The 16,014-nt window shown below is 54.0% G+C and overlaps 2 protein-coding genes across 3 annotated transcripts in view; one reads left to right on the top strand and one right to left on the bottom strand.

The window, feature by feature from the left end:
• The window catches only part of BRF1 (BRF1 RNA polymerase III transcription initiation factor subunit), a 211,352-nt gene that overhangs the window by 117,464 nt on the left and 77,874 nt on the right, over positions 1-16,014 (bottom strand). The window lies entirely within an intron of this gene.
• Positions 6,146-12,558, top strand: BTBD6 (BTB domain containing 6). Its single transcript, XM_038765693.1, has 4 exons — positions 6,146-6,354; positions 9,967-10,057; positions 10,774-10,892; positions 11,303-12,558. The coding sequence occupies exons 1-4, from the start codon at positions 6,146-6,148 to the stop codon at positions 12,333-12,335; spliced, it is 1,452 nt and encodes a 483-aa protein (XP_038621621.1). The 3' UTR covers positions 12,336-12,558.

Genomic DNA, 16,014 nt, shown 5'->3' with positions numbered 1-16,014 from the left:
CCCAAGCGCTTAGTACAGTGCTCTGCACATAGTAAGCGCTCAATAAATACGATTGATGATGATGATGATGATGATGATTACTCTATTTATTTATTTTACTTGTACATATCTATCCTATTTATTTTATTTTGTTAGTATGTTTGGTTTTGTTCTCTGTCACCCCCTTTTAGACCGTGAGCCCGCTGTTGGGTAGGGACTGTCTCTAGATGTTGCCAATTTGTACTTCCCAAGCGCTTAGTACAGTGCTCTGCACATAGTAAGCGCTCAATAAATACGATTGATGATGATGATGATGATGATGATTACTCTATTTATTTATTTTACTTGTACATATCTATCCTATTTATTTTATTTTGTTAGTATGTTTGGTTTTGTTCTCTGTCACCCCCTTTTAGACCGTGAGCCCGCTGTTGGGTAGGGACTGTCTCTAGATGTTGCCAATTTGTACTTCCCAAGTGCTTAGTACAGTGCTCTGCACATAGTAAGCGCTCAATAAATACGATTGATGATGATGATGATGATGATGATGGTCCCGTCGGAACTGCCCCCCTCTTCCCCGCCTTGCCGGGCGGTGCGGCTTTGGGAACGCTGCAGCCGTCCCAAAAAGCACACTCGGTCCCCATTAAAACCTCGGCCTTTTTACTACTTGGCTGTGCCAACCGGGCTGTTTTTCAAATGGGTCACTCCACGATATATCCAGTTTTGGCTTCTCATTCTGCGGCACAGATTCGAGGCGATTGAAGAAAATGAAAGCTTGTTTAACGTGCCGCAGTCTGTAACGGGAAGAAAGTTCTCTACAGCTGGTATTCAATCCTCCCACCCACATCCCTTGTGCTTCCCAAGCGCTTAGTACAGTGCTCTGCACACAGTAAGCCCTCAATAAGGACGACTGAATCGTCTGACTCAATCGTCTTTATTGAGCGCTTACTGTGTGCAGAGCACTGTATTAAGCGCTTGGGAAGTCCAAGCTGGCAACATCATCATCGATCGTACTTATTGGGCGCTTACTGTGTGCGGAGCACTGTACTAAGCGCTTGGGAAGTCCAAGCTGGCAACTTATAGAGACGGTCCCTACCCAACGGCGGGCTCACAGTCTAGAAGGGGGAGACAGAGAACAAAACGTATTAACAAAATAAATAGAATAAATATGTACAAATAAAATAAATAGAGTAATAAATACGTACAAACAGATATACAGGTGATAATCCTAATGATGGCATTTGTTGGGTCTGGACCCTTGAAGCATTTTGATCCCCTCCACAAACCTGCTCTGCATCACCCCCTAAGCCCTCCGATATCCACGCCGGACCGGCCCCACGGTACTGCATCAATCGTATTTATTGAGCGCTTACTGTGTGCAGAGCACCGTACTAAGCGCTTACTTATGAATTCTACTTATTTTAATTTTAATGTCTATCTTCCCGAGTAGCCTGTACACTCCTTCCGGGCAGGAATCGTGCCTACCAACTCTGCACTGCGCTCTCTACCCATTGTGAGCCCGTTGTTGGGTAGGGACCGTCTCTAAATGTTGCCAACTTTACGTCCCAAGCGCTTAGTACAGTGCTCTGCATACAGTAAGCGCTCAATAAATACGACTGAATGAATGAATGAATGCTCTGTACATAATAAGAGTTCAGTCAACACCACTGATGGACTTTGGTACCTGCTTATTAAAGTCTCCTCAAAGGAGTGAAGGACCAAGTCTCTAAGAAGCAGCATGGCCAAGTGGATAGAGCGTTTGCCTTGGAGTCACAAGGCCCTGGGTTCTAATCCTGACTCGGCCACTAGTCTGCTGTACATCCTTAGGCAAGTCGCTTCACTTCTCTGTGCCTCAGTTCCCTCAACTGCCAAATGACGATTAAGACAATGAGCCCCATTCATTCATTCATTCATTCACTCACTCGTACTTATTGAGCGCTTACTGTGTGCAGAGCACTGTACTAAGCGCTTGGGAAGTACAAGTTGCTTGGGAAGTACACGTGGGCCAGGGATTGTGTCCCAACTGATTTGCTTGTATATACCCTGGTGCTTAGCACAGTGCTTGGCACACAGCAAGTGCTTAACAAATGTCACAATTATTATCGCTATTATCATTATTATAATGATAATAAAAGCAGCAGCAGCGTGGCTTAGTGGCGAGAGCCCGGGCTTGGGAGTCAGAGGTCGTGGGTTCTAATTCCGGCTCCGCCACTTGATAATAATAATAATGATGATGGCATTTATTAAGCGCTTACTATGTGCAAGGCACTGTTCTAAGCGCTGGGGAGGTTACAAGGTGATCAGTTTGTCCCACGTGGGGCTCACAGTCTTCATCCCCATTTGACAGATGAGGTCACTGAGGCACAGAGAAGTCAAGCGACTTGCCCAAAGTCACACAGCTGACAATTGGCAGAGCCGGGATTTGAACCCCTGACCTCTGACTCTTTCCACTGAGCCACGCTGCTTCAGCTGTGTGACTTTGGGCAAGTCATTTCTCCCCCTTCTAGACTGTGAGCCCGCTGTTGGGTAGGGACCATCTCTGTATGTTGCCAACTTGTACTTCCCAAGCGCTTAGTACAGTGCTCTGCACACAGTAAGTGCTCAATAAATACGATTGATTGATTGATTCTCTGGGCCTCAGTTCCCTTGTCTGTAAAATGGGGATGAAGACTGTGAGCCCCACGTGGGACAATCTGATAACCCTGTATCTAACCCAGCGCTTAGAACAGTGCTCGGCACATAGTAAGCGTTTAACAAAAACCATCACTATTATGATGACCACCCAGCCAGTCCGCAGCTGCCAGCAAGTATCTTCATCCACGGTCATTACTGATTCGCGCATAAGCCTGAAATCAAAAGGAATTATGCTCCGACTCGGAAGGAAGTAAGGTTGGATGAACAAAATCCAAGGAAAATGAACTGCAGCCTGGAATGATAGTATTAAAAAGTCCTTGTAGACCGTATGCTCCTTGTGGGCAAGGGATGTGTCTACCAGCTCGGCCGTATTGAGCTCTCCTAAGCTCTTAGCCTGGTGGTCCGCACGCAGTAAGTGCTCAATAACTACAATTGATTGCCTGATTGCAGCTCTAAGGGCTAGGCAGATGGAGCTTGCACACATGCTGCAGTTGAGTGTTCTCTCCTTCTGTCCTTCTCCAGCCCAGCCCGCACCCTCCGCTCCTCTGCCGCTAACCTCCTCACCGTTAGGCCTCGTTCTCACCCGTCCCGCCGTCGACCCCCGGCCCACGTCCTCCCCCGGGCCTGGAATGCCCCCAATCCCTCTGCCCATCCGCCAAGCTAGCTCTCTTCCTCCCTTCAAGGCCCTACTGAAAGCTCACCTCCTCCAGGAGGCCTTCCCAGTCTGAGCCCCTTCCTTCCTCTCCCCCTCGTCCCCCTCTCCATCCCCCCCATCTTACCTCCTTCCCTTCCCCACAGCACCTGTATATATGTTTGTACATATTTATTACTCTATTTATTTATCTCATTAGTACATATCTATTCTATTTATTTTGTTAGTATGTTTGGTTTTGTTCTCTGTCTCCCCCTTTTAGACTGTGAGCCCACTGTTGGGTAGGGACTGTATCTATATGTTGCCAATTGGTACTTCCCAAGCGCTTTAGTACAGTGCTCTGCACACAGTAAGCGCTCAATAAATACGATTGATGATGATGATGATGATGACATGGGACCTAATCACGCTCTGCCACTTCTCTGCTATGTGACCTTGGGAAGATTACTTAACTTCTCCTGCCCCTGATCCTAGTCCTGACCCTCCTCCTCATTCTGGTCCTGGCCTTCCTACTCCAAACCCTGGTCTTCTCCCTCTGCCTGGCCCTGGCTCTCCTCGTCCGCCTGCTCCTGGCCATAACCCATCTGCCTTGTTCTGACCAACACCCCGCCCCCGCCCCCACCAATCATCCTGTTCTTTCCTACTCCACCTGGTTCATTCATTCATTCAATCGTATTTGTTGAGCGCTTACTGTGTGCAGAGCACTGGACTAAGTGCTTGGGAAGTACAAGTTGGCAACATATAGAGACGGTCCCTACCCAACAGTGGGCTCACAGTCTAAAAGGGGGAGACAGAGAACGAAACCAAACATACTAACAAAACAAAATAAATAGAATAGATATGTGCAAGTAAAATAAATAAATAAATAGAGTAATAAATGCGCACAAACATATATACATATATACAGGTGCTGTGGGGAAGGGAAGGAGGTAAGGCGGGGGGAGGGGGACGAGGGGGAGAGGAAGGAGGGGGCTCAGTCTGGGAAGGCCTCCTGGAGGAGGTGAGCTCTCAGCAGGGCCTTGAAGGGAGGAAGAGAGCGAGCTTGGCGGATGTGCGGAGGGAGGACATTCCAGACCAGGGGGAGGACGTGGGCCGGGGGTCAACGGCGGGACAGGTGAGAAGCTGTGTGACTTTGGACAAGTCACTTCACTTCTCTGTGCCTCGGTTCCATCACCTGGAAAATGGGGATTATGTGGGACAACCTGATCACCCTGTATCTCCCCAGCGCTTAGAACAGTGCTTTGCACATAGTAAGCACTTAATAATAATAACGGTGGCATTTACAAATGTCATTATTATTATTATTATTATTATTATTATTACTAAGGCCATCGGCGCTCCCCATTGGCGCAGGCGGCACGAGGGGGCGTGGCTAAGGCCATTGGCGCAGGCGGCACGAGGGGCGGGGCAGCACGAAGGGGCGTGGCTAAAGCCATCGGCGCTCCCCATTGGCGTAAGCGGCACAGAGGGGCGTGGCAGTGCAAAGGGGCGTGGCTAAAGCCATCGGCGCACCCCCTTGGCGCAGGCGGCACAAGTGGGCGGGCGTGGGGGGGGGGGGGGGGCAGCACGAAGGGGCGTGGCTAAATCCATCGGCGCGCCCCATTGGCGCAGACAGCACGAGGGGCGTGGCTAAAGCCATTGGCGCGCCCCATTGGCACAGGCGGCACGAGGGGGCGGGGGCAGCACGTAGGGGCGTGGCTAAGACCATCGACGCTCCCCATTGGCGCAGGCAGCACGAGTGGGCATGGCAGCACGGTGGGGCGTGGCTAAACCATCGGCGCTCCCCATTGGGGCAGGCGGCACAAGGGGGCGTGGCTACAGCAATCGGCGCTCCCCATTGGCGCAGGCGGCACGAGGGGCGGGGCAGTTCGAAGGGGCGTGGCTAAGGACATCAGCGCACCCCATTGGCGCAGACGGCACGAGTGGGCGGGGCAGCACGGGGGCGTGGCTAAAGCATTCGGCGCGCCCCACTGGCGTAGGCGGCAAGAGGGGGCGTGGCTAAGGCCATCGGCGCAGGCGGCACAAGGGGGCGTGGCTAAAGCCATCGGCGCGCCCCCTTGGCGCAGGCGGCACGAGTGGGGGGGGAAGGAACACGAAGGGGCGTGGCTACGGCCATCGGCGCAGGCGGCACGAGGGGGCGGGGCAGCACGGGGGCGTGGCTAAAGCACTCGGCGCGCTCCACTGGCGTAGGCGGCAAGAGGGGGCGTGGCTAAGGCCACCGGCGCAGGCGGCACGAGTGGGCGGGGCAGCACGAAGGGGCGTGGCTAAAGCCATCGGCGCGCCACCTCGGCGCAGGCGGCACGAGTGGGGGGGAAGGAACACGAAGGGGCGTGGCTACGGCCATCGGCGCTCCCCATTGGCGCAGGCGGCACGAGGGGGCGGGGCAGCACGGGGGCGTGGCTAAAGCATTCGGCGCGCCCCACTGGCGTAGGCGTCAAGAGGGGGCGTGACTAAGGCCATCGGCGCAGGCGGCACGAGTGGGCGGGGCAGCACGAAGGGGCGTGGCTAAAGCCATCGGCGCGCCCCCTCGGCGCAGGCGGCACGAGGGGGCGGGGCAGCACGAAGGGGCGTGGCTAAAGCCATCGGCGCTCCCCATTGGCGCAGGCGGCACGAGGGGGCGGGGCAGTTCGAAGGGGCGTGGCTAAAGACCTCGGCGCACCCCATTGGCGCAGGCGGCACGAGGGGGCGTGGCCAAGGGCCCGGGCGCGCCCCATTGGCCCGGGCCGTGCTGACGCGCCGGCGGCGGCTCGTATTAGAGGGGTCGGAGGGGAGGGGAGCGCAGTCGGTCGGGGGCTTCGGAGCCGGCCGGTCGGGAGGCCGGGGGAGCCCGACGCCGCCGCCGCCATGAAGGCGGGCCTTCCCGCCCGCTGAAGGGGGAAGATGGCAGCGGAGCTGTACCCCGCCGGCCCCAACGCTGCCGCAGCCGCCGCCGCTTCCTCCTCCTCCTCCTCGTCCTCCTCGTCGCCCCCCGCCAAGAGGCCGGGCCCCCCGCCAACGCCCCCGCCCCCGCCCACGCTCCGCAACCTCAACAACAACAACCACGTGGAGCCGGGGCACTGGCAGGCCTTCCACCCCACCCTGCGCGAGAGGTGAGCCCCCCCCCCCCCCACGGACTTCCCCAGCGCTTAGTACAGTGCTCTGCACGCAGGAGGCGCTCAGTAAATACGATGGAAAAATAATAATAATAACGTTGGTATTTAAGCGCTTACTATGTGCAAAGCGCTGGGGAGGTCACAAGGCGATCAGGTTGTCCCACGGGGGGCTCACAGTCTTTTTTTTTTTTTAAACGGCATTAAGCGCTTACTATGTGCACAGCGCTGTTCAGGGGAATTTACAAGGCGATCGGGTTGTCCCATGGAGGGCTCACAGTCTTCATCCCCATTTCACAGATGAGGGAACTGAGGCCCAGAGAAGCACGCAGGAAGCGCTCAATAAATACGATAGAATAATAATAACGTTGGTGTATTTGTTAAGCGCTTACTATGTGCAAAGCGCTGGGGAGGTCACAAGGCGATCAGGTTGTCCCACGGGGGGCTCACAGTTTTTTTTTTTAAAAAAAAAACGGCATTAAGCGCTTACTATGTGCAGAGCGCTGTTCTAAGCGCTGGGGAATTTACAAGGCGATCAGGTTGTCCCACGGGGGGCTCACAGTCTTCATCCCCATTTTACAGATGAGGGAACTGAGGACCAGAGAAGCCCGCAGGAAGCGCTCAATAAATACGATAGAATAATAATAATAACGTTGGTATTTGTTAGGCGCTTACTATGTGCAAAGCGCTGGGGAGGTCACAAGGCGATCAGGTTGTCCCACGGGGGGCTCACAGTTTTTTTAAAAAAAAAAAAAACGGCATTAAGCGCTTACTATGTGCAGAGCGCTGTTCTAAGCGCTGGGGAATTTACAAGGCGATCGGGTTGTCCCACGTGGGGCTCACAGTCTTCATCCCCATTTTACAGATGAGGGAACTGAGGCCCAGAGAAGCACGCAGGAAGCGCTCAATAAATACGATAGAATAATAATAATAACGTTGGTATTTATTAGGCGCTTACTATGTGCAAAGCGCTGGGGAGGTCACAAGGCGATCAGGTTGTCCCACAGGGGGCTCACAGTCTTTTTTTTTTTTAACGGCATTAAGCGCTTACTATGTGCAGAGCACTGTTCTAAGCGCTGGGGAATTTACAAGGCGACCAGGTTGTCCCACGTGGGGCTCACAGTCTTCACCCCCATTTTACAAATGAGGGAACTGAGGCCCAGAGAAGCGAAGTGACCTGCCCAAAGTCACACGGCTGACAGTTGGCGGTGGCGGGATTTGAACCCATGACCTCTGCCTCCAAAGCTCGGGCTCTTTCCACGGAGCCACGCCGCTTCTCTGAATGAATGGATGTTTTACTTTGAAGGGCAGCAGCGTGGCTCCGTGGAAAAAGCCCGGGCTTTGGAGTCAATCAATCAATCAATCGTATTCATTGAGCGCTTACTGTGTGCACAGCACTGTACTAAGCGCTTGGGAAGTACAAGTTGGCAACATATAGAGACGGTCCCTACCCAACAGTGGGCTCACAGTCTAGAAGGGGGAGACAGACAACAAAACATATTAATAAAATAAAACAGGGTTCAAAATCCCGGCGCCGCCAACTGTCAGCTGGGTGACTTTGGGTAAGTCGCTTCGCTTCTCTGGGCCTCAGTTCCCTCATCGGGAAAATGGGGATGAAGAGTATGAGCCCCATGTGGGACAGGGATTGTGTCCAACCTGATTAACTTGTACCTACCCCGGAGCTTAGAAGCAGCGTGGCTCAGTGGAAAGAGCCCGGGCTTTGGAGTCAGGTTATGGGTTCAAATCCCGGCTCCGCCAACTGTCAGCTGGGGGACTTTGGGCAAGTCGCTTCGCTTCTCTGGGCCTCAGTTCCCTCATCGGGAAAAGGGGGATTCATTCATTCGATCGTATTGATTGAGCGCTTACTGTGTGCAGAGCACTGTACTAAGCGCTTGGGAAGTCCAGGTTGGCAACATGTAGAGACGGTCCCTACCCAACAGGGGGCTCACGGTCTAGAAGGGGGAGACAGGCACAAAACATATTAACAAAATAAATATGTGCAAATAAAATAGAGTAATAAATACGTACAACCGAATATACAGGTGCTGTGGGGAGGGGAAGGAGGTAAGGCTGGGGGAGAGGAAGGAGGGGACTCAGTTTGGGAAGGCCTCCTGGAGGAGGAAAACTGAGCCCCACGTGGGACAACCTGATCACCTTGTAACCTTCCCAGCTCTTAGAACAGTGCTTTGCACATAGTAAGCGCTTAACAAATGCCATTATTATTATTATTTTGTTGTCTGTCTCCTTCTAGACTGTGAGCCCGTTGTTGGGTAGGGACCGTCTCTATGTGTTGCCAACTTGGACTTCCCAAGCGCTTAGTCCAGTGCTCTGCACACAGTAAGCGCTCAATAAATACGATTGAATGAATGAATGAATGAATGAAGGAACCCGGGCGGCCGCCGGCTGGGTGAGGGCCCGCGGCGCCCCCTCGTGGACACGGCTGGCACGGCCGCGCCTTGGCACCCTTAATCATCATCATCATCATCATCATAATAATGGCATTTGTTAAGCGCTTACTATGTGCAAAGCACTGTTCTAAGCGCTGGGGAGAGCACAAGGTGATCAGGTTGCCCCACGGGGGGCTCACAGTCTTAACCCCCATTTTACAGATGAGGGGAACTGAGGCACAGAGAACCTAAGTGACTTGCCCAAAGTCACACGGCTGACAATTGGCGGAGCCAGGATTTGAACCCATGACCTCTGACTCCAAAGCCCGGGCTCTTTCCATTGAGCCACGAATAATAACAACAATAATAATAATGGTGTTTGCTAAGCGCTTCCTATGTGCCAAGCACTGTTCTAAGCACTGGAGAAGATACAAGGTTGTCCCACGGTGGGGGCTCACAGTCAATCCCCATTTTTCAGCTGTGTGATTTGGGGCAAGTCACTTAACTTCTCTGGGCCTCAGTTCCCTCATCTGGAAAATGGGAATGAAGGCTGTGAGCCTCAAGTGGGACAACCTGCTTACCTCGTATCCCCCCCCCCACCACCACCACCAGTGCTTAGAACAGTGCTCGGCACATAGTAAGCGCTTAACAAATACCATCATTATTATTGTTACTATTATTAGAGATGAGGGAACTGAGGCACAGAGAAGTTAAGTGACTTGCCCAAAGTCACACAGCTAATAAGAATAATAATAATGATGAGGGCATTTAAGTGCTTATTACATGCCAAGCACTGTTCTAAGTGCTGGGATAGATACAAGGTAATCAGGTTGTCCCACAGGGGTGCTCACAGTCTTCATCCCCATTTTACAGATGAGGGAACTGAGGCCCAGAGAAGTGACCTGCCCAAAGTCACACAGCAAATAACAATAATAATGATGGCATTTGTTAAGCGCTTGCTATGTGCCAAGCACTGTTCTAAGCACTTGGGGAGATACGAGGTGATCAAGTTGTCCCATGTGGGGGCTCACAGTCTTCACCCCCATTTTACAGATGGGGTAACTAAGGCCCAGAGAAGTGAAGTGACTTGCCCAAGGTCACACAGCTGACAGGTGGCAGAGCCGGGATTACAGCCCATGACCTCCGACTCCCAAGCCCGGGCTCTTCCCTCTGAGCTGCGCGGCCTCCCCTCAGCCGCCCCCTCTTCTCTCCTTGCGTCTTCCAGGAACGCGCTCATGTTCAATAACGAGCTCATGGCCGACGTTCACTTCGTCGTCGGCCCCGTGGGGGCGTCCAAGACAGTCCCTGCTCACAAGGTTGGTACAGCTGCCCCATTCCCTCAGAGCCACTCCTTCATTCCCTCGTGGACACGGCTGGCACGGCCGCGCCTTGGCACCCTTAATAATAATAGTCATAATAATAATGATGGTATTTGTTAAGCGCTTACTATGTGCAAAGCACTGTTCTAAGCACTGGGGGGGAGACAAGGTGAGCAGGTTGTCCCACTGGGGGCTCAGAGTCTTCATCCCCGTTTTACAGATGGGGTGACTGAGGCACAGAGAACCTATGTGACTTGCCCAAAGTCACACGGCTGACAGTTGGTGGAGCGGGGAGTTGAACCCATGACCTCTGACTCCCAAGCCCGTGCTCTTTCCATTGAGCCACGAATAATAATAATAATAATGGTATCTACTAAGCGCTCACTGTGTGCAGAGCACTGGCCTAAGCGCTTGGGAAGTACAAATCGGCAACAGATAGAGACGGTCCCTGCCCAACGACGGGCTCACACTCGACCGGAAAGGCCACTTTGGGAATTAGGGAATTCCCGGCCATCTCGGTTTGGGCTCTGCGCCTCCTCGTTCCCAGCGCTCAGTGCAGTGTTCTGCATACAGTAAGCACTCAATAAGCACCATTCAATGAAATAATAATAATAATAACGCCCGGGCTGAATGGCTTCTGCTTGTTGGGGGTCGACGGGCCCGGAGCGGGGGGCACGATGCCACCGTTGATTGGAAACTCTCCTCCTTCCCAGTACGTCTTGGCGGTTGGGAGCTCCGTCTTCTACGCCATGTTCTACGGGGACCTCGCCGAGGTCAAGTCGGAAATCCACATCCCCGACGTGGAACCGGCGGCCTTCCTCATCTTGCTGAAGTGAGTGGTCTCTTCCCTTGGGAGAAAGGGGGTGGGGAGGATTTGGGGGGGGCAGCGCCTGCGGGGTGGGGAGAGCGCGCTCCCTTGGGAGTCTCTTCCTCCAAGCCCTTAGCACAGTGCTCTGCGCACCGATAAATCCCCTTGACGACAGAGGGTATTTAGCCCCACCGTGGAGGACGGTGGGGCCAGCGGGGTTTGGCCGTTCGGTTCCAGGCCAAAGTGAGGGCTTGGGGGGGCTCCGTCCGCTGTTTGCAGGAGCTCCTCCGTGGCAGGACCGTGTCTAGCGACTCTCCCGCTGTCCTCCCCGGAGCGTTTTGCACGGCGTTCTGCGCCCGGTAAGAGGTCGGGCACGAACGGCGAGTTCGGCCACATCCGCGTCATCAGCGGTGGGGGGCCCTCCGTCTGCCCAGGTACATGTACAGCGACGAGATCGAGCTGGAGGCCGACACGGTGCTGGCCACGCTGTACGCGGCCAAGAAGTACATCGTCCCCGCCCTGGCCAAGGCCTGCGTCAACTTCCTGGAGACGAGCCTGGAGGCCAAGAACGCCTGCGTCCTCCTCTCCCAGAGCCGCCTGTTCGAGGAGCCGGAGCTGACCCAGCGCTGCTGGGAGGTGATCGACGCCCAGGCGGAGGTGGCCCTCGCGTCCGAGGGCTTCCGCGAGATCGACCGGCAGACGCTGGAGATCATCGTCACGCGGGAGGCGCTCAACGCCAAGGAGGCGGTCGTGTTCGAGGCCGTCCTCGGCTGGGCGGGGGCCGAGTGCCGGAGGCGGGGGCTGGCCGTCAGCCCCGGGAACCAGAGGAAGGTGCTGGGGAAGGCCCTCTACCTGGTCCGCATCCCCACCATGACCCTGGAGGAGTTCGCCAACGGGGCGGCCCAGTCGGACGTGCTCACGCTGGAGGAGACCCGCAGCATCTTCCTGTGGTACACGGCCGCCAACAAGCCCCAGCTGGCCTTCCCGCTGACCAAGCGGAAGGGGCTGGCCCCGCAGAGGTGCCACCGCTTCCAGTCGTCGGCCTACCGCAGCAATCAGTGGAGGTACCGCGGCCGCTGCGACAGCATCCAGTTCGCCGTCGACCGGAGGATATTTATCGCCGGGCTGGGCCTGTACGGCTCCAGCTCCGGCAAAGCCGAGTACGGCGTCAGAATCGAACTCAAGCGGCTCGGCGTCCTGCTGGCCCAAAACCTGACCAAGTTCGTCTCCGACGGGTCCAGCAGCACCTTCGCCGTCTGGTTCGAGCACCCCGTCCAGGTGGAGCAGGACACCTTTTACAACGTCAGCGCCGTGCTGGACGGCAACGAGCTCAGCTACTTCGGGCAGGAGGGCATGACGGAGGTGCAGTGCGGAAAGGTGACCTTCCAGTTCCAGTGTTCCTCGGACAGCACCAACGGCACGGGCGTCCAAGGAGGACAGATTCCAGAACTCATTTTCTACGCGTGAGGCGGCGGGCGGGGGGGGAAGGCCATCCCACCGCTGCTGCCGGGGCGAGGGGACGGAATCTCTCCTTGGAAGACGGCGGCCGCCGTGGGAGGGGTCCGCGCCTGACGGCCCGGGGCGGCGGGCTCTCCTCGGCCAATGCGAAGGAGTGCTGTTGGGTCTAATCTTATTTTATTTATTCATAAGCTATCTGACTCATTAAAAATGGCACCGGGCGGCAAGCATTGATACAGTGCGGCACCTTACGTGCGTCTATTTTGTGTATAGCAGACTCCGAAAGGGTGTTCTAAAACGGAGCGGTTAAAAAATAAACCACCACCCTGGAAGTTATAAAGCCTTTTACCTTGCCCCTCAGGACGTGTAATTCATTCAGTCGTACTGATTGAGCGCTTACGGGGTGTAGAGCGGGGCTCGGACGATGGAGCCCGGGCTTGGGAGTCAGAGGTCCTGGGTTCTAATTCCGGCTCTGCCAGCTGTGTGACTCTGGGCAAGTCACTTCTCTGTGCCTCAGTTCCCTCATCTGGAAAATGGGGATTAAGACTGTGAGCCCCATGTGGGACAACCTGGTTACCTTGTATCCCCCCAGTGCTTAGAACAGTGCCTGGCACATAGTAAGCGCTTAATAAATACCATTATTATTATTATTGTTATTACTAAGCATTTGGAAAGTACAATCAAGGGTAACTGATCCCCCTTGCTGTAGGGGGTGGTGGGGAAGGAGGGTGTTGATGCCCCATGTGGGACAACCTGGTTACCTTGTATCCCCCCAGCGCTTAGAACAGTGCCTGGCACATAGTAAGCGCTTAATAAATACCATCATCATTATTATTATTATTATTACTAAGCATGTGGAAAGTACAATCAAATGTAAGTGATCACCCTTGCTGTAGGGGGTGGTGGGGAAGGAGGGTGTTGATGCCCCATGTGGGACAACCTGATTACCTTGTATCCCCCCAGCGCTCAGAACAGTGCCTGGCACATAGTAAGCGCTTAATAAATACCATCATCATTATTATTATTATTACTAAGCATGTGGAAAGTACAATCAAATGTAAGTGATCACCCTTGCTGTAGGGGGTGGTGGGGAAGGACGGTGTTGATGCCCCTGCCTTTGTTGGGCACCGGGGAAACACTTGAATTTAAGGCACCGAGTCCACCGGCCAACCGGATACCGTGCGCCACAAAGGAGAGCCAACTTTTCTTTCCAAAACAACCCGTGCCTGGTCGGCTCCATCCCAGCTGGCTTACGCCCGCGCTCACGTTAACTGAACCTATATGTTGCCAATTTGTACTTCCCAAGCGCTTAGTACAGTGCTCTGCACCTAGTAAGCGCTCAATAAATACGATTGATGATGATGATGAACCGGAGCATCCCCCCCCTACGAGCCGCCCGGCTCGTCCTCAGGTGGGGCTGGATGAATGTTAAGTTTCACCAATGACTCCCCCAGCCCCCTCAAGCCGTCTGCTGCTTAGGAGAAGCAGCGTGGCTCAGTGGAAAGAGCCCGGGCTTTGGAGTCAGAGGTCGTGGGTTCAAATCCCGGCTATGCCACTTGTCAGCTGTGCGACTCTGGGCAAGTCACTTAACTTCTCTGCGCCTCAGTTCCCTCATCTGTGAAATGGGGATGATGAAGACTGAGTCCCATGTGGGACAACCTGATTACCTTGTATCTACCCCAGCGCTTAGAACAGTGCCTTGCACATAGTAAGCGCTTAACAAATACCAACATTATTATCATTATTATCTTCCCCCGCTCCCTGGCTCTTGTTCTCGGAGAGCGGTAAAACCAGGACTTGCTTTCTAATATAGGCGGTGCCGTTCCTGCAGGCCCCTCTAATCATTAGCCAATTTTAGGGGCCATACCAGTCTCAAGTCAGGGGGCGAGTTTAAAAAAAGCCCAAATTAAAAAGGCTGAGGAAGACGGCACTCTCCCCACCGCTCCCAAACCAGCTCACGGTTTGAGAGTCGGTTGCTAGAAAAAAGGAAAGGAGGAGAGGCCAACAAGAGCCTGGAGGTGGTTAAACCAGATCTCCGGGCCAGCCTGACGGCACCCTCCCTAACTCCGGCAGCAGCAGCGGAAGACGCTTGCGGGTGACCGGTGGCTCCTCCATCCCTGCAACGGAGCACATCGGACTCCGCTTAGGCCTCCATTTCACTCATTCAATCATTTACTGAGCGCTTACTGTGTGCAGAGCACTGTACTAAGCGTTTGGGAAGTACAATTCAGCAACAGAGACGGTCCCTACCCAACAACCGGCGCTCAGTCTAGAAGGGAGAGACGGACGACGAAACAAAGCACGTCACTGGCACTTAGCTGGACTCAATTCTCCCCCAAATCTGAAGGGTGATTAAAAAAAAAAGTTTGTACAGAGCCAAGATACACGAACGGTCACGAAAGTAATCGTTACCGCAAACAAACTGAACTTGAAGGTTGTCACGGGGCTTGAAATTTATAGCTACTACAGGCATTTGAGACGGGGAGATTCCGTGACTAGATTTAGAAAGGCCTCAGAGGGAACTAAAATGGTTTCTCACCGGAGAACCGAGCCGCCACGCTTCCCATCCCGTTCCCAACACCGCTCCTCACGTGGTTTTTCTGCCCCTCTGAGCAAATGGAAACGGAAGCCAGTGAACTGCCCCTCCGGAAACACGCTACGCAAGGGGCCCGGAGCTTCCCGCACCGCTGGAGGGTGACAGCGCGGCATAATAATAATAATGATGGCATTTATTAAGCGCTTACTATGTGCAAAGCACCGTTCTACGTGCTGGGGAAGTACAATTCGGCAACAGAGAGAGACAGTCCCTACCCGACAACCGGCGCTCAGTCTAGAAGGGAGAGACGGACGATGAAACAAACCATGTCATTGGCACTTAACTGGACTCAATTCTCCCCCAAATCTGAAGGGTGATTAAAAAAAAAAAGTTTGTACAGAGCCAAGATACACGAACGCTCACGAAAGTAATCGTTACCGCAAACAAACTGAACTTGAAGGTTGTCACGGGGCTTGAAATTTATAGCTACTACAGGCATTTGAGACGGGGAGATTCCGTGACTAGATTTAGAAAGGCCTCAGAGGAAACTAAAATGGTTTCTCACCGGAGAACCGAGCTGCCAAGCTTTCCATCCCGCTTCCAACACTGCTCCTCACGTGGTTTTTCTGCCCCTCTGAGCAAATGGAAACGGAAGCCAGTGGACTGCCCCTCCGGAAACACGCTACGCAAGGGGCCCGGAGCTTCCCGCACAGCTGGAGGGTGACAGCGCGGGATAATAATAATAATAATGGCATTTATTAAGCGCTTACTATGTGCAAAGCACCGTTCTACGCGCTGGGGAGGTTACAAGGTGATCAGGTTGTCCCACGGGGGGCTCACAGTCTTCATCCCCATTTTCCAGACGAGGTAACTGAGGCCCAGAGAAGTTAAGTGACTTGCCCACGGTCACACAGCTGACAACTGGCGGAGCCGGGATTTGAACCCATGACCTCTGGCTCCAAAGCCCGGGCTCTTTCCACTGAGCCACGCTGCTTCTCTATTTCTGAATAGAGGGATATTTCTGAAAGGGATCCCTGCTGCTTGCTGACTACTGGAGAGAGAGACGGCAACTGAGGCTAGAAGAGTACAGTGCTCTCCACACAGTAAGCGCTCAATAAATCAGACTTTCCCCACAACACCCGTCTCCCACAC

This window comes from Tachyglossus aculeatus, chromosome 23 (assembly GCF_015852505.1).
Source record: "Tachyglossus aculeatus isolate mTacAcu1 chromosome 23, mTacAcu1.pri, whole genome shotgun sequence".
In the NCBI taxonomy this organism is placed as follows: Eukaryota; Metazoa; Chordata; class Mammalia; order Monotremata; family Tachyglossidae; genus Tachyglossus; species Tachyglossus aculeatus.
This window is presented reverse-complemented; position numbering and strand designations above follow the sequence as displayed.